At 39.4% G+C, this 19,468-nt stretch overlaps 1 protein-coding gene across 1 annotated transcript in view; it reads left to right on the forward strand.

Annotated features, from left to right (window-relative positions):
- Positions 1–19,468, forward strand: part of MACROD2 (mono-ADP ribosylhydrolase 2) — a 580,549-nt gene that overhangs the window by 444,724 nt on the left and 116,357 nt on the right. Inside the window, exon 5 of the mRNA XM_037043076.1 lies at positions 15,614–15,682. Within this exon, the coding sequence (XP_036898971.1) occupies positions 15,614–15,682 (69 nt within the window). The remainder of the gene's footprint in view (positions 1–15,613; positions 15,683–19,468) is intronic.

Raw genomic sequence — 19,468 nt, forward strand, 5'->3', positions numbered from 1 at the left:
AATGGAAGGGGAATGAAGGGGGAAATGGGACAACTGTAATGACATAATCAATAAAACATATTTTTTAAAAAGTAAGAGAAATAAGTGATGTTAATTTTAACTCTATATCTTTTAACCCAGTATAGCCAAAGCATTGTCATTTTGACAAGAAATCAATATTAAAATGTCAGTAAGGTATTTTACATGATTTTGTGTTGTCTTCACAATCTGAGGTGCATTTGGCACTTAAAGAACTCTCGATTTGGAAGTACCAGATTTTAAGCGCACAATAGCCACATGGGGCTAGCTTCTGTCACCGTAGACAACACTGCTCTAAAAGACAGAGACTGATAGCAAGTGGGTGTTCAGTAAATATTTGCTCAATGACAGAGGTCCTAGCTGGGGCAGAGATTCTTCTGAAAGTTACCTGACCCATCTGGAGTGAATGTGGGTGCTTCCTCTCAGAGTTCCCGCAGCCGTCCCTGCTTCGTCCAACACAAAGCTTGTTGTACTTCCCTAGGTTGTGTTGTGTGGCACTCACTGTCTCCTCAGTGAACTCCTGGCATGGGGGGAGCTTGCACCTCCATTCCTCTGTGGTACGCAGCACGGGCTCCAGAACAGAGGAAAACTCCTCAAAGTTTTGTTCAATGATGAATACATTTTAAGACGAGGCGACTTAATTATATAGCTTTAGTGAAACTGAAAGGTACATTTTATAGACTTATTTCACGAAAAGTCTAACATTTTTCTTTCCACTAAGAAACACTATTGTAATCTCAAGGGATTACTCACCTACTAGCCACAGAGGGTCAGAAGTTGGAAAATGAACAACAGTATTAATGAAGTTAAAAATGTGCTGCTAATAGCCTTATGTAATGAATGAAAATAAATCACATGATATGATACTTTCTGTTCTTACCAGTTGGTACTCCAGAGCCTGAACCAGTAGTTCCCAAGTGCAGTGCCCGGACCTGGGAACTATCAAGAGTTGCAGATGCTCAGGTCGCACCCAGCTCTGCTGAACCAGAACTCAGAAATCAGTATTTTAGCAAGTCCTCCAAGGGACACCGGTGCACAGAGAAGTCTGAGAACCACTGCTCCAGGCTCCTCTAGATGGAAAGCACTGGGTTCGAGGAAAGACAGCTTTCTGGGCCCACATTTTCCCATGTATACAGCATGTGCTTTCTCTACTTAAAAAATGTGTAGTTTCTGCCCTTGTGAATTAATTTTATATAAAATGAAAGAAATAATATGTTGAAATTTATTCTGGTACAATGTCAAATAGCTATTTTTTAATATAATTTTTATTTAATTCTTGTTCAAGTACAGGTTTCTGTCTTATATTCCCAACCCTGCCCGCCCCCCACCCCATGCTCCCCGCCTCCCTCCCCTTTCCACCCCCCACCCTTAGTTATTGTCCATGTGTCTTTTATACTTGTTCATGTGAGTCCATTCCCTTTTCCCCTATGATTCTCTCCCCTCTCCCCTCTGGGCCCTGACAGCCTGTTCCATATTTGAGTGTCATTGGTCGTATTTTGCTTGCTTGTTTGGTTTGTTTAGATTCCTGTTAACGGTGATATCATATGGTATTTTTCTTTCACCGCCTGGCTTACTTCACTCAGCATAATGCTTTCCAGTTCCATCCATGATGTTGCAAAGGGTAGTAGTTCCTTCTTCCTTTCTGCAGCATAGAATTCCATTGTGTAAATGTACCATAGTTTTTTGATCCAGTCATTTACTGATGGGCATCTAGGTTGCTTCCAACTCTTGGCTATCGTAAAGTGTGCTGCTATGAACATCGGGGTGCATATCAAATAGCTATTTAGCAAACATTTGGTTAAACAAAACCATTACTGGAATTCTACAATTTTTAGAGAGATAAAAGACATATAGAAAGCACTGTTGTTTTTATAATTAAAGGTAAATTTAGGAGTAGTTATCAGTTTTCATCACCTATAGGATTATAATTTGATTGAGGGCACATTTTTTGTAAAATAAGTAATTGTGGAAAACCTGTACACTGCTTTCATCTTAAACTTCAAAATTCCAAAGCAGAATCTTAAATTTGCTATTTCCACCACTTAAAATAGCATGTTTTAACAGTGATGGAGCAACTATTTCAAAGAGAAGTGAGGGACACAAACATTTAGGTTTTTACTTCCCGGGGTAATGTGAGGCTGCCTGCAACTTCAAATATACATGCACTGAATTGTCCCTTCCTGGGACAGCTGCACTTAGCACACTTGCATCTCTAACTGGTGATTTCCGGATGAAATGTGTGAATAAAGCAAAGCAGATAACCAGACTAGTTGCGTAGATAGTCCTCACTTATTTCAGCTCAAATAACTAACACTTATTCAGATTTACATATATAAGGTCAAATTGTATGTGTTCTTCTAGGTAATTGTATTTAGCCTGAATTTCAGGTTGATACACCTTATGAAACCATTCCATCCATCCTCGTTTGTCAAATCCCAAAGGGAAAGCCTTTGTCTTCTGAACAGGCTAATTTACTCCTCCACCATCTTGAACTTTGTAGGTACTCAGCAAACATTAATTGATAACAAAAAAAAAAAAAAAAACCTAAGAGAAGAGCGTTTGAATTTATTCAAAGAATGATTCTTTTACTCAAAAAACCCTTTTATATACTTTCTATTCTTTGCAAAGTAGCAAAACAATGTTTCTTTTTGCCAGTTCTGTATTTAATATCTGCACACAGCATAATGCGTGCCTGTTTGAAACAAATGTGTGGGCATACCAGTTATACCAGTCCAGAAACATAAATGACAAAACAGACAAATACAATTTTTAGGAGGAAATTTAACCTTAGGGCTCAACGTTAATGGCAAAACACAGCTGTTGTGTTTAAAAGAGTGAAAGAGCACAAGGAAATCACTGCAATGCTGTTAAGCTAACTTTACTGTGGTGATCATTTTCCCATCAATGGCGTGGACACCAGGCTATGTGCACGCCTGAAAACCAGTGCACTCCATGCACTGACATGCACCAGCGCAGGTCGACTAGTGGAACAGCCAAGGGCATGAGCACAAGCTGGTTTCCAGCCCTCGTTATACCATAAAGTCATTGAAAGTCTTTGGGAAAGTTGCTTAATTCTCATTCCTTGGTTTCCTAATCTTTAAAAAAAGCCACATTAATTGTATTTTTATTATTGTCACTGCTTAATGGTCATTCATTGTATGCAGGATGCTTTGCATCTCTGCAAGGTGCTGAAACTTTCCCAGAGATGACTGTGCTAATGAATAATGTCTGTAAATTATTCAGAAATCCTTGGATTAAAAACTGACCGTATCAGAGTAGAAGTATTTGTGTTAACATGCCATATGGGGGAAGCATATGTTACCTATTAAGAAGGTATGTATGATATTGAAAATAGCTCTCTGGTGCATTGCCTCCTGCTACTTTTACACCTAGATGTGCTATGGCAAGTTTTGGTATGCCAGGGTTATACCTTCAGTGTAGAAATGCTACAGAGTTCAGGCCCTCAGCAGATATTTGTTGAGTTCCTTGTTGAACATTTGGCACTCTACTTACCATCATACAAAATATATGGAAGGGACAGTTGCACATTACTGTCTCGTGTGTTTCTTTTCCTTAAACATATGTCATACTTGGGTCTCCCTCGACAGACACATATGCTTTAAAATATCAGGTTCAGTTATTTTCTCTTCCCTCTACTGGACAAATACGCTGTTTGGGGACATTCTTTTTAAAAGACAGGTCTGAGATGATTGGTCTTTCTGTCCATCGTTGAAGATCATCTTGTAGGTCACTCATAATCCGTGTGAGCAGGACATGTTTGTAGTAACATTTGAGTTTATTCTGAGTAGAACTAGTACTAGCAGTCAGGATAGCACTGCTCAGCATTTCCTCATTGACTCTGCATGTCCTACCGCCTTCCCAAGAGCTTCCAAGTCTCTAGTATCCAGAGTTGTATTATAACAAGTTCCGAAGATAATCCCCACTGGCCTGGGGAAGGGATCCCTTCTCCTAGCTGGCTGCTTCCTTAAGAACCCAAAATGGCAAAAGAGTCTCTGTGTATTGTACATGTTGTATGAAACGTATAACCTTATATTCCATTAGTATATTCCTGATAATCTTGGAATAGAAAACAATTATTTTCCTGATTAATTTGTGGGGTAGCCATGTAAGGTCAAGGAAGGGAAGAGCATATTTCATTAATTCACAAATATTTATTGAACACCTACTATGGCTCCTTCTGGGTACTTAGGAGACATCAATCAGGTAATAAAGCACACCAAGATCCTTGCCTTGGAGGCACTGACAGTCAAATGAGGCCAGATAGACATAATCAATGAATATAATATCTAAATTGTATATAAGATGATAAATACTTAAAAGGGGACATTTGAGCAAAGACTGGAAGGACCTGGGAGAAAACACTCCAGGCAGAGGAAATGGGCAATTCAGGACCAGGAGGGCAGAGATCCACGTGTACTGGAGGAACAGCACAGAGGCCAGTGCAGCTGGAGTAGGGAGGAAACTAGAAAGAAGTCAGGGCAAGAAAACAATAGGAGTCTCCAGCACACAGAGCCTGGATGCCTTTGGGCATTTTAGAGCATTAGAGCAGGGAAATGGCATGATGTGACTTCTGGGTTGAGAGTAGATTTGGAGGACAGAGCTGAAGGAGAAAAACATGTTGGGAACAATTGCCACAACCCAGGAGAAATGGGATGGAGGCTGGACAGGGAGTGGTGAAAGCAGATGGACTTTAACTACATGTGCTCCCTAAATGTCATCACATTTGACTTTTAGGAGCCATTATGTATAATTAAGGAGATGTGACATTTTAAAACTAATGCACCATTTAATGAGGTTCAACCAGAGGCTCAATAAACACCAGGTCCTTTTCTACATCAAGAACTAAAATATGGTTCAAGCAAAAAAATACTAATAATTACTGCTCAGGGAAAAATGATGTTTCCTTCTTAATCCCGTGACAAGTACTTGTGAAGACCCTCAGAATTTTAGACACTGCTGGGTGCTGAGGACATCACAGGACTAGCCAGGGCATCTCTCTTGCTATTAGCCAAGGACTTACAATTTAGGTCTCAAGGGTCAGAAGAGGTCACAGGAATCAGCAAGGCAAGAAGAGAAACCTCAGGCTTTGGCATATCTGGACTTGAGTTTAAGTTCTGGACTCTTCCACTAATTGTGGGACTCCAGGGACGTTATATGACCCTCCACAACCTTGATTTCTTCATCTGTAAAAATGTAGATAAAAGTCTACAATAACACCACTGTAATTTCATGGTAATTAGGATGAGGTGTGTGAGTATGTAAGTGCCTGATGCCTAGGAAGCCCCTAGGAAGCAGCAGCTACCAAACATCTTAGGTGGTGACTGCACACTTCTTTTTATCTGCACTTGAAGCGGTACGCAAAACATTAGAATAATGAGGCAGCCAACTCAGAAACTTACTTTTCTATAATGAATTTATTAAAATAGCTCAAAAGGCTGATGGCAGTTCTAGAACAAAAAGTTTAAATGCTTAAAGCTAACCTTCCCTCCCTCCCTCCTTTCCTTCTTTCTTTTTCTCTTTCTTTATTTTTCTCTTCCTCCCTTCCTTCTTTCCTTCCTTCTTTTCTTCCTAAAGTCATTAAGCAGAGCTGAGCAATACCGTTGTTCACATAGAAGCGGGTAAGGTGGAGGAGATGGCAGACACCCAGCACAGAGCTGGGCCAGGGTTGGGGAAGCTTGTCTGTCTCAGATTAAAGGTGACTAAAGAGACATGACAACTAAAAGCAGTGTGTGATCCTTGATTGCTATGAAGGATATTATTGGAAAGTTAGCAAAACTTAAATATGGCCTATAGTTTATATAGTAGGAATGTCATGGATTGTTAATCTCTTGATGTCAACGGTTGCACTTTGGTTATTGAAGAGAATGCCCTTGTTTGTAGAAAGTATATACTAAAAGTATTCAGAGCTGATGGGAGTGATTAGGGGTGATTATGGCCTGACTTGCTCCCAAATGGTTCAGAAAAACAGAAAGATTCTTGTAACTTTCTGTTGTTTAAAATTATTCCAAAATAAAAATCTTTATTTAACAAGATTAAATAAAGATCTTTATTTATTAATGCCAATCTTTAGCATTAACAAGACAAGACTAGAGTTACAGCATCACTCTCACTTGGCCTGAGTGTCAGAAGAGCTGAATTCTCCACATTCTTAGTGGTCTGTGTTAATCTGCGTGAGATCATACCTTAGTTTTATATGATATATTTTTAAATTTAATTTAATTTTAATTGTTCAAGTAGAGTATTCTGCCTTTCCCCCATCCCAGCCCACCTCCAGCCTATTTTATATTTTTATATTAAGTACCATTTCCCCACATTTTTTTCTTACCCATGATTTAAATATCTTACCCAAACACAAACATTAGTTACCTTTCTAGGGAAGTAGAGTGGGTTCTGGCATCAGGGGACTGGGTTGAAATCCCGTTGCCAGCAGTTGCCAGCAGTGGGATCTCAGGCAACTTAGTTAACATCTCTGTATTTCACTTTGCATATTCATAAAATGTGGATAATAATAATGCTTACATAATTGAGTTGTTATAAGAATTAAATTTGATAACCTATGTAGAGCACTTAGACACTAAATAAAACATAACCAATATTCAATAAATGTTAGCCGCTTTAACTAGGATCCTGCTGCCCATATGGCTGTGTTAAATAAAATATAAACACTACAAATGGCAGTACTTATTCTTTGAGAGTATGCCTCCCTTACATACCCTACACTTATTTTTCAAGTTTGTATCTTCCAGAGAATTTTTAAATATGCAAGATGAAAATGTAGCTGGGTGGCAAAATACAAAATTAGAAACTAAATTTTTTACAAATAAAAGCGTTGACTTAAAAAAAATTTGAGCCCTCCTGAGCTAGAAAAAAATCAATATAGCATATGTATTAATCAGCTATTCCACAATGATACTGTATAATAAGCCAACCCAAAATGCACTGCCTTGTAACAAAAATATTTATTCTCATGATCACAGGTTTACCTGCTGACCATGGCTCAGCAAATGCAAGTTGTGCTCTGCTGGGCAGTTCTGTTTCAAGATGTGAGTCGCCTGGACTTAGCTACAAACTGTGGCTTGGGTTCAAATCTGATCCACATATCTCTCATCTTCTTTAAACCAGTGCTGACAGGCTTTTCTTCTCAGGCAAATGTCAGGAACACAAGTCCCAAGTTTAATTATGTAGCACATTTAAGCCCTCTGCTCACATCATGCCCACTAATAATTTCATCAGCCAAATAAAGTCACTTGGAATCAAGTCCAACCTCAACGGAGCTGGAAATAATCTCTGCCTACAGTGGGGGATCAGAGGTATGTAATCCATTACAGAACTGAAGAATTGGGATCTATAATCCAATCTTCAAACCACTGTGTTTCAATCACCTATGATTTATTCATGTCCAGAAAGCTTGAGACCTGTAAAAGAAATGGTAATGGTACGCCAGCAGGCAACAAGCATCAGGTTGTTTCCCTAGTAGCAGGGATGTACTTACTGCAATTTACTTTCCATCCCCACGCACAGTTCACAAAAGGAACCAAAAATATCAGGAAAGTAATTTGTGGCCATGACATTGAGATTTTGCCCTTGGAAAACTCTTCCATATAGTATTACACATGGACTGCATTCTCATCATCATCCAACCAGTGGTGCATTCCTTCCACTTCCATGAATTTACATTGCAGTAGGTGTCTCTTATTTTTATTTCTATAAAAATTTCTGGAATATCTTGCATTTAGTATATGCTCAATATATATGGGTTGAAACACTGAGGAGCAGGGTACCACTAATACTGGAGAAACAAAAAGGATGCCACTACTAGGATTCGCACAGATTACTGGGCTTTGGGGCAGAGGAAAGTAAAGTACGATGTAACATGCCACAGGAGTGCTGTGGAAATGTATCATCTGAAATAAATCCACGGCCTTTTGGTATATTAACTAAGAATTTAGCTTCCGTGTGACAATTTTTAAGCTAATGAAATAGCATGTCATTTCCCTATATTCCTTCACATTTATTATAAGCCTTTTAAATCCCTTCTGAAAACCACACATTTAGAGTTCTCCATCTACTCAACTTTTATTGTTTATGTGCTTCCTGTGACAATAGCTAGACAGACAAGACTGATAAAAGGTAAGATTGCCCATATCAGATCCTTATGGGTAACTGTGTAATGGGTTTTTTTTTCCTACGAGTAGAAGCCCACTGTTTCACTAAGAACTCACCCATTTGAGGCATTTAAAATGGATGGAAAGTTATATGCTGGCCAAACCGTCTTTTTAAAAGACAGTGAAATGAATGCTAACCTAATTGCCCAAGAATACATAATAAACTGGGTTTTGAAAGCAAGACTTCTACACTGGTTCCCCCTGCTGGATTTGAAGATGAATGTCTTCAGAAACTGATAAAAGCAATATATCTGAACCTTTTCATCTGAGGGCATGTTACTCGAATGGCAAACCCAGCATTCTTCTAGAATGCAGGTACTCCATGATAAACACATCACGTGTCTCTTGAGTTTTCTGCCCAAAGGCAGAAATACTATCACTAGAACACTGTGAAGCCAAGACCCCAAGTGGAAAACGAAAGCATGCCAGTCAGGAGGCTGCATTAGGGAATGGGATGGCACATGTGGACGAAAATAAAAACCCAGTAACAGTATACTAGGAAGGCAGCCAGATTGGTTTCTACCATTGTGAAGCTGGACTTGGGGTCTGACCATGAAAATACTTTTCATGCATTTAGAATGGCTGGGACCAAGTCCTCACTTTCCTATTAACTGTTGTTTTGCTTTTCCTTCTTAACTTCCTGTCTTCACAAGAAAGCTTTGTACTCCACTCCATAGAGATGCGGTAATCAGCCTAATTTTAAAGGTAGCATGTTACCATATGTTTCAAGCCTATTGTGAAGTCTGTGTGAAATCTGTCTTTTGGGTGAGACAGAAAAGCGGCAGATTTTTCCTGCTTGACTGAGAGTCTGTTTGATTAGGGGAAGAGGGAAACACTGACCTGTGTTCCTGACCCATGCCCCTGCACACACTTGGCCTTGTTAAGGGAGCAAGAGAGGCAGTGATGGCTATTTCATTCCTAGAGTAAAAGCCAATGCCATCGCCCACTTGGAGAACTGGAAGAGAGAAAATGTCAGATGATCTGTCGTACTTGTAAAAACACTAATGGACTGCATAATTGGAGTGTTGGATTTAGGTAGAGCTGCCCCAGGTTCTCATAGTAAAGTTTATGCAGCGTCCCCTAAGTTGTCCCAAGTGACAAACAGCACGGTGCAGGGCAGAGGGAATTCTGTCTATACTTAATATGTTCAGTGATAGCATTCTTTCTCCACTGAGTGTCACTCTTTTTATCTGTGTATTTACTTTTGCCATTCTATTATAAACCTTTTCTTCCACCCAGGTTACTTTCTTCAGTAGGTTATTTTTCAGAATTGCTCAAGGAAATGTTTCTTCTTTGCATCTCTGAGGCTCTTGTTTCAGCTCTACTAGTTGAGGTCTCTGGGGAAAAACCACCCTCTTGCCCCCGGATTAAGAGCTGGTGGTAGTAGCAGGTGGTGGGTCAAAGCACTCAAGCAAAACAAGATTAAGTGATCTGGCCTGGTTGTGGGTCACGAATTTTAAAAGGGCTCAGCTGGGTGATTCTTCTGTTCCTTTTGGCTTTGGCTGTGGCCATCATTCAGCTGCGTTCAGCTGGCAGCTAGGCTGGTTTAGAGGATGTTGAGAAGGTTTCATTCACATGTCTGGCCCCTCCATGCTCTGCCACATAGCCCTTCTCCTTCTCTATGTGCTTCTCTCCACTTGGTAGGCTAGCTGGGTGTCTTTACAGCATGGTGGTTGGTTTCCCAGAGGGAGGAAGTGGAAGCTGCTAGTCTTCTACGGCCTTAGCTTGGAGGGTCCAGAACACCACTTCCACATTTCATTGGTCTAAACAATTTACAAAACCAGTCCTGACTGAAGGAAATGAGGGAGAAATTCCACTTCCTAAGAAATGAAGGATCTGTGGCATCTTCAGTCCACAGGAATATATACTGGTAACTTCTGCTTCTGTGTTTTATATACTTTGACTACATGTTTCATATTTTGTTTCTGTGTCTTTATGTAAATTTATCATTAAGTGTTGTTTTTCCTAAACAAAAAGAGGTTTGGAAAGCCTCCCAGCAACAAGTTATAAAACATGCCTTTATTTGCCTTTGAAAAGTTTGTTTTTCTACACATAAATTCACAGATCTGTATTATATATTTTAATCCAAAAGAGAAAATTTTAGCTAGTTTGTGTGTATAGGCACCATTGGACCTGCCCAGTTATTTATTTTTCAAGGATTTATGTACTATAGCATAAACTTGACCAGGATAATTTGTTCAAGACAAAATATTTTGTAGCATAGATTTGCTAGGCTGAGATGTATAGGTTAAATAAAAATAGACGTTTTTGCAACATAGATCAAAGAGAAATATAAAGGGCATAGAAACTTAACCAAGTTTTTTACACAGTGCAGATTGCCTGAGCCAAGGGACAAAAGATTAGATTTAAAATCTGTATTGCATTTTGGGAAATGCTGTGCAAGTAGAGAGATGTAACTAGGGCTGCTGAGTGAATTTTGTTTACTGCAGTTCAACATTTCATCAAGCAAATTGTGTGCAAAGGGACAGGTATAAATGCACCTATTTATGTAGGTAATTTTTCTGTTTCATGCCTCTGATTCATCTCTCTGCCTTGCTTTATGGGAAGTCACGCTACATTGGTTATTAATTTCAGTGCTGAATATTAGTGATAAAGAGATATGTCATAAATTGACTCGATGTAATTTTTTCCCCTGTGGTTTCCTTGAAAGATGAGAATGGTCCAGAGGGAAAACAAAGTGCAGAAGAAATGGAAGGGCAGAGCCAAGAAGCAGGTGGGCTCAGATTTCTTTTGAGGAGTCTCCTAGGCCTCATCCACAGAGGTGAACAATGACTTTACTCAGTGTTATTTTCTGAAAATGCTTATATTTTTTTTACCAGGTTAACTTCACTGTTCATTCAGGTACCCCTCAGGAAGCAACTAACTCTATTAACTCTGAGTTAGGGCTTCCTATCAGAAGGGTACGTTGTCATGTCTCATTTACCAATTCCATTTTTCTTGCATGTAATAACAGTTTGTTTAGTGATGACCTAAGAGGGGTAAGCAGAGCTTGAAGTGCCAAATAAGAGGTTGGCTGACCTAGGGCGGGTTAAAATGCAGTTAGATGCAGTTTGGACAAAAAATTAAATGAAACAAAAAAATGCTTAAATGAAATGAATAAGAGGCTTCTCCTATACAAAGAGTGGAGTATTATTTACTGTTTTGCCTTAAATTTTGAAGACCCATATTTCTGGTTATTTCTCTGCATGTTGTAGCTCATCTACTACAACATAGGAGATGGTGTAACAGAGCCTGACTCCTCCACATGCAGAGCTATAGTGAGATCCAAAGCCTTCTTGACACCTCCTCCATCCATTAAGGAGCAGGTGTGTCAACTGAAAACAATAAAATAGAATAGCACTTAAGATTCAAGAGAGATTGTCATCACCTTCAATTTATCATCTCTTTCTACCCATTTTTGTACTCAGGCATGATCTCTTTTAAAAATAATAGACACAAGTATGCAGCTATCAACACGACCACCCAAATAAAAAATATCCTTCTTCTCTTTATTTTGCAAATCATCTCCTGGTTCTAATGAGCACCACGGTGGTGGCATTGGTGGTAAGGGAGCTTATTTGAAATGGGGGCTCTTTCTAATGTGCGCCATGGGACATTTTAGGCCATGTGCTGAGCTATTGAAAATAAACCAGATAGTAGGATATGTTTTTCACTGAAAACTTCCTACATTAACCTTGGAACTTTTGCAAAAGAACTGGAAGCTTTTATTATTAACCTGGAAGATGGAATTGAAGAAGGCCAATCAGAGAAAGCACTGAAGCAAGGCAGCAAAGACCTTGTGTGGCTGCGGCAGGGTCAGCGGGTTCCCTGTGCTGAAATGTAGCTCTTGCAATGAAATGAATTCTGATACAGCAAACTGTTGTTATTCACACCCCCACCCCAGCCTCCAACCCACACATCATTATGCTCCATGGAAGATGAGTCTTATATGAAAAGCTGTCACTGTTTTTACTGTGTGGGGCTGATCAATATTAGTCAACTAACTGCTGACAGCTGAGGTCATTCTCTAAGTGTTGAGGTTTCATGGGGTTTTTTCACCCAATATTCAGTCCCAAACTGTCTTTATCGATATAGGTTTTTTCTATCCCTGTTTATACATACAAGTACACACACATGCACAAGTATATACATGCACACACATTTGCCTGTGTTTTATTTATTCACCCTTTTCCCTTAATCAGTTGGAAAGAGGCCGTTTCTTTCTTTTCTTTTTTGATGTGGGTCATCTTGGCTGTTAGCAGGCAAGTAAAATGTAATCTCTCCTTTACCTCTTAGATCAATAGCATCATCACCACAGTGTGGGAACCTCTCAGTGTGAGGAAGAGTCCTAAATGCACACCTAAGAGGCTCCTCCTGATCTTCCAAACAAGACCACTGCCTGGCATGGAGTCCATGGCAGGGTTCATCTATGATCCACCAGTGTCCACATGCCTTGTTATGTCCACTCTGCTCATTTCATATCCTCCCTAATCCACAAACAAAGAAGCTGAAGATATGGTTCTGGTTATTAAAGCTTTTTTGACCTGCTGTTATTCTTCTAAAATGACATACCTGTTTTTATTCAATATAATTTCTAACTTCAATTTTAATTATATAATTCTGCAGGCCTCATTCACTTCAAGAAAAATCACAGTCTCACACTAGCATAGCCCCTCGGTTTTTACTGCCATCATACCCAAATCTAAAGTTGTGGAAAATATTCTCCAGTCATATAACGAATGCATACCAAGGGTCACAGGCACAGTCTGGCACAAGGATACAACAGTAAGCTATAAAGACAATATCCCTGCTTCCTTGAAGCTTATAGTCTGGTGGGGGGAGTCCAAAAATAAACAATAAGCAACAAAAAAGTAGAAAATGCTGACGAATGCTTTGCAGACAAATGCTTTGCAGACAAATGCTTTGCAGCAAATGAGGTACTGTAGCAGGAATACTGTGAAGGCCACNAGCATAGCCCCTCGGTTTTTACTGCCATCATACCCAAATCTAAAGTTGTGGAAAATATTCTCCAGTCATATAACGAATGCATACCAAGGGTCACAGGCACAGTCTGGCACAAGGATACAACAGTAAGCTATAAAGACAATATCCCTGCTTCCTTGAAGCTTATAGTCTGGTGGGGGGAGTCCAAAAATAAACAATAAGCCACAAAAAAGTAGAAAATGCTGACAAATGCTTTGCAGACAAATGAGGCAATGTAGCAGGACTACTGTGAAGGCCACTTTCCACTGCTAGACTGGGGAAGGTTCCCTTGGGAAGCAACAATTAAAATGAGAGATGAGTGATGAGATGATGAAAGTGCATTCACATGGAGGGAACAGTTTGGGTTCGTCATGTTGGTAAGAGAAGGTGGAATGGCTGGAGCACTGTGAATTGGAGGAACATGGTATGGTATCTGGGAAAGGGTCATAGTACCAGATTACTTCCGACTGTATAAGATTTCACTTTATTAGAACTACATAGAGAAGCCAGTGGGAGTTTTTAAGTGATGAAGAGACAAATGTATGTTTTAATAAACTTGTTTTGCCTATGAGTTAAGGTCGTCAAAAGAGCCAAAGTGAGGACATGTAGAAGACTACAGGAGGAACACAGTGATGGTGGTTTCTGGAAATGGTGACAGAAATGAACTGAACTGTGTTACATTCCAGAGATAGAGGCAACAGGATATGCTGATGGGTGGGGGTGGGGAAGGGAGGAAAGAGGAGTCAGTCCTAGTTTTTAGTGTTAGTAACTATGGTGATGATGGTGCCACTTACCGGAGGGCATATGGAAGACTGGCCGTAGGGCACAGTGTTTGCTGAGAAAGTTAACAGCTCAGTCTTGGCCATGATAAATTTGAAAGGACTCTTAGCCTATGGGATGTCAAAAAGCCAATATATGAGTTTGGATTTTTAGGGAGAGGTGTAGACCAGGGATACAGGTTTGAGATTCACTGGCATATAAACTATATGAGACTGAATAAGAAAGATTCAGCAGAGAGAACGAGTCAGCAGAGAAAACTGAGACCTGGGACACCATCACATCTACGGATGTGGTAACAGGGAGAAAGAACAGCCACAACAAGAAAGTGTTTCAGAAGGAACCAGGCTAAAGAAATGCTCCTGAGAAGTCAAGTCAAGTAAGATAAAAAAAAGAGAAATGACCATTGGACTTGGCAAAGGGAGGTCACTGGCACCATTGATAAGAGAATTGGTGGCAGAGTGGTGAAGCCGGTGAGAGTGGGTTATGGAGAGACCATGAAGTGAGGCGGTGTAGAAGGATAACACACACTGCTCTTTTAGGGGGGGGTGCTGTGAAGAGAAGTAAAGAAATGGGAAGATGTGACTTCGAGGTTAATAGTTTGTTCTATTGATTTTTAGTAGGAGATTGTCACTTAAAGAAGAACGTGATTCACCCTCTTCAGTTATGCCTCTACTAAAATTTTTATTCCCTGTTCCAATGTAGACATGACCTAAAAGTAATAGTCATATACATTATGAACAAAAGATAATTTAGAAAGTGTGTGAGTTGCTTTTAAATATGTTAGTTGCCATGCATGTATGTATGACTCTTTAGCTCCATGACCATGTTACTGCATATATATATATATATATATGCATATATATATATATATGCATTTCTTTTCCAGTTGTCAAGTATTAACCATTTCAGATGGTTTTGATAATCCTTCATGTCTTAAATTCCCCATGTTAATGTTAGTAAGTTAATTATCCATCGTCCTAGAGGCCTAGAAGTTTCAGACATGGGTGGAATCACTAGGGTGCCGATGATACTGAGAAGACAGATCAGCTCTGACGAGGTTAATTCCTTCTGTAAAAGGACAGGGGCCTCCAGGTTTCTTATTCCCCACCCCGTGCTTGGGTGACGTGAAATCTCCAAGGGCTCCCCGAGCTTTCCTACATGCGATGCCCTCTCTGGGCCTCCGCGCCAGGGGTCACCAGCCGTGCTCCCTGCGGTTTGAGGCTGGCTTAAAGGAGCAGATGTGCTGTGCCAAGAAAAAAAAACAAACATTAAAAACGCACATATAAAAGCACTTTGTGGAAACTTTCAAGAACATACTTTCTTTCACGATCTGTTACTAAGAAAAATAATGTACTGTTCTACTAGAGGTGGAGAAGAAGCATAATGCCACAGTAGAATAGTACCAACAAATAGCATTTTTCACACAAAAAGTAGTTTTTAGTTCACTGGGTTCTCTCTTAACTGAAGGTTTCTGTCTCATTGATTACAAAAGGGACTCGTAAACCATCCATCCCTTGGGAGCGTTAGAGCATGCGGCAGGCTCCTGCTTCCCCGTGGTGCCGGGGAAGGCAGCAGGGCAGGCGGCGAGGTGAGGCTCCGGCTTGGCAGTGCTACTTCTGAGACAGTTTCTCTTTTTTGCTTTATAGATGGTGTCAATACTGCGACTGTGCACAGCCCTGCTTCAGAAGAGGCAGCTGAAGTCTGTAAAGATGAAGGTATGAGGCTACTTACTACACCTAAAAATCAAAAACTCTTAGGAGACCATTTGGGTTTTGTTTATATGGAAAAAAGGAAGCAGAAAGCAAAGTCTGTCCGGTTCTCATTGAGCATTTCCATTTCCCACACAATCAAAGATCCCACTCACTCTGTTTTATTCCATATCTGCCTTTTTCAGAATGTATCTGTACATTTACATTTGTTTTTCTGAAAAGTGACTTTGTGAAACAAGAGAATGATTGGAGAAATTATGCTTCAAGATGTTTAAACAAAATTAGGCATTTCTGCTGTTTATAGCTACTCATCAGGAATAAGGTCAAAAGAGTTGGTATCTGGAAATACCTACTAGAGCTTCACTATCCAGACATAAGAAAGAAGAAATCTTTGACAGGCCTCCTTAGAAATAAACCTTTGGCAAGAGCATCATTCCTCATTCTATGGACAGTTACTATGAGGAAATGCTGCTGATCCAAGTATCTCTAGAGGAAGCAAAAACTAAATTTGATTTAGATTCTAGAAGAAAATATGAGGGAGAAACAGTGAAGGACATTCATGTCTATATGGAACCTAGAGAAAAAATAAAGTTAACTATCCCCACAGAAGAAAGATAATAATATTTATTTTTAGGTGTCTATTTTTTAATTTTATTTTTTAATTACAGTTTACATTCAATATTATTTTGTATTCAGGTGTACAGCATAGTGGTTAGACAATCATATACTTTAAAAAATGTTCCCCTTGACCAGGATGGTATAATAGTTACTACAGTGTTACTGGCTGTGTTCTCTATTCTGTACTTCACATCCCCATCACTATTTTGTAACTACCAATTCATAGCTCTTAATCCCTTCACCTCAAAAAGCTAATATTATTTTATATCTGTCACTGATAACTACTAAAAACTGCTTCTGCTGTATTTGTACAAGTGGACATCTGGTAAATCATGTGATCTACTTGGAACTTCTGGATAGATATGCTAAATGCATTTCTTTAGTTTGGAATGATATGAAAATAAACCCATACTAGATAACTGATACTAGTTACTCCTTGATTTTGTGTTTAGAAAATCAAAATTATAATGCTCAGCTATTTGCATCGTTCATTTCATTTTGTGTTTCATGGTAAATGGGTTTTTTTCTACATAAAGGGTCCCGTGCATTGAGGGAGTCTGAGATGCACGGAGGCTGCCTGCAGCTGGCACCGTCTGCACTGTTAGTTCCAGGGGCCCTTGTCTTGTTCATTGTGACTTTTTCAATGCTTCCCTTCACACCTCCTTTTCGTGTGCTTAGGTATGTGTCCTGAGATTCCTGCTTCTATCTGGTATATCTTGAATGTCAGATATCCACACCCGTTCTGATAAGAAACTCAAGGTCATCCTACAGACAAACCCAACCAAGTGAAAGTGAAAAGACAGAAAGCGATGTTCCTTCTAAGTAAATACTTTTGGAAATTCCAATTATTTAGGCGTGATAGAAATTTTTTTAATGTCATAAAGTTGAGTGGTGGAGTTTAGGAAACAAGAAAGATCGTCTAATTTAAATGTTTCAAGCTGAGATTTCTCCTGTTGAGTTGTTTGGTTTGGAGATATCACACCTTTATAAAAACGCATCGTTTGTGATGTTTATTGATGCTTTTATGATCTCACACCATTAATTGCTCATGCCAGGATCAATTTCTCAGAATACTTTCAGAATTTTTTTCTACATGAAACTTGTAATGGTGGTAGTTCCAAAGAGTTCTGCCACCTACTATATAAATGCAGTTCCCCAGTAATGACTAAATGTGAAGTTTCAAGGATTTTACACAACTAAATTGCTAATACCCATTTATATCTTGATCTAGGGAAAAGAAAGTGTTTTAAAGTCCCCACTAGCATGTAAGTCACTATAAATAGAACATATAGGATATAATTTTTGCTTTGTCCTTCCAAAATAGCATGTACTGCTTTTGACTGACTATCAGTCCAAAGCTTAGACCAAGTGTTTAATGCTTATAGGACTGCTGTCCTGACTGATAGATACTTTGCGTAGAATGGAAAAGGAATGAATTTGCCATTGAAATTCCCCAAGATTGAGGTCAAATTGAGGTTAAAAGGCAGGCATATAGGCTGGTGATTTATTTCAAATATTCACCATTATTAGTTTCTTGCAGAAATGTATGTCCTTGGTGACAGCCAAGCTATTTATGAGCTCTGCAGTATAAGACTGCTTATTAAAATGCATATCACACCCTTAAATTTAAATGGCAGAACTTGTTTGCTGACCAAGGGTCCTGACGGAGCCCTTGCTCTTGTGCTTTTGTTTCCAGGCTTTGATCCTGACCCAGCATCTTCTTGGGTTTGGAGCAACCAATCTAAGGAACTGCGTTTTCTTTTCCTCTCTGTCTTTCCGATATAATTCCCATAGATTTTGAGATTCACCAGTTATTTCCAGCTTTGCTAGTTGGTTGTCTGGCTTTACATTTGTTATAACTTTGGTTCCTGCAGGAAACTGGTGCCTCTAGGGTGCAAGGACTGAAAACAATCAAATCAAAGGAGCTGGCCAATGTGGCTTGGTTTGGGAGATTAGATTTTTTTTAACATTAAAAAAGTATGTGAACATTGAATAACTTCAAGAGGAAATATCTTCTGGGGTGTCTTCTATGGCAGTGAATTTGTTCCAGTGTTCTAAACTTGTTTCTCACTGGGTACCCAGAATGTATGCTTATTGCCCATTTACCTCACATAACTGCATACAGTTGAAGCTGCTGATAGAGGAAGTACCACTGGGTGGTTTATGTCTCAAGAGCTAGATTGTGAGCTATAGATTGAAGACACCTGTTTCCAATAGTTAGTACAGCCCTCAGATGGGCAGGAGCAGAGTTTGAGAGGATGAGCTGGCTTGAGAGATTAAGAGAAGTTCTAAGGTTATTTGTAAAAATACAGTATCCAGCTCTGACCAGTGTAATTCAGTGCATTGAGCATGGGCCTGTGAATAACAGGGTTGCCAGTTTGATTCCCAGTCGGGACACATGCCTGAGTTGTGGGCCAGGCCCCCTAGTCAGGGGCCTGGAAGAGACAACCACACATTGATGTTTCTACCCCTCTTTCTCCTTCCCTTTCCCAGCTCTCTAAAAATAAATAAATAAATAAAAATTTTTATTTTTAAAAATATAGTATTCACTTATCTGTTGAGAGATTTCTTTCTCTAGTGGCAAAAATATTGATTTAATGGCTGTGTGCACTTTAAATCTTTAAAAACAAATCCAGGAGTTCAAACCTTAAGGCTATTTAAGTTACCAAGTACACAGGCAATCAGATAAAAAGCAGTATAAGCACAGGAATAAAATTTATATTAGGAATATCAAGTACTCTGGTTGAAACTGCTATAAAGTTATTGTTGTTGTTGTTGTTATTATTATTATTATTATTATTTGAAATATAGCCAATCTCCTTAATTCAAGGAGAACGCTTTGTTCTAGCTGCATCAGCACTCATAATAGTTCAGCCCCATACACAGGCAAGGCCAAGGCACCTTGGGGGTGTCAACTGCTGTTTAAACACATCACCATTCTCCTGTCTTAGTACTTAATCGCCCAATTTGAATCTGAAGGTCAACTAGAGCAAATCATACACTCATTAATATTAAAGGCTAAATCAATTAATACTCAGGTGCATACACAACAAGCTGCTGTTCCTTTGGAGCTTTGTGTAAGTCATGCCATTGCTGTTTATGAAGTGGAATGTCACCCAGCAAAGGATTTTTTAACCCTTGGTCTAAGTTTACAACCTCTTGGAGGTCGAATTG

The sequence above is a fragment of the Sturnira hondurensis genome, unplaced genomic scaffold (assembly GCF_014824575.4).
Source record: "Sturnira hondurensis isolate 20B ecotype Veracruz unplaced genomic scaffold, ASM1482457v3 Scaffold0003874, whole genome shotgun sequence".
In the NCBI taxonomy this organism is placed as follows: domain Eukaryota; kingdom Metazoa; phylum Chordata; class Mammalia; order Chiroptera; family Phyllostomidae; genus Sturnira; species Sturnira hondurensis.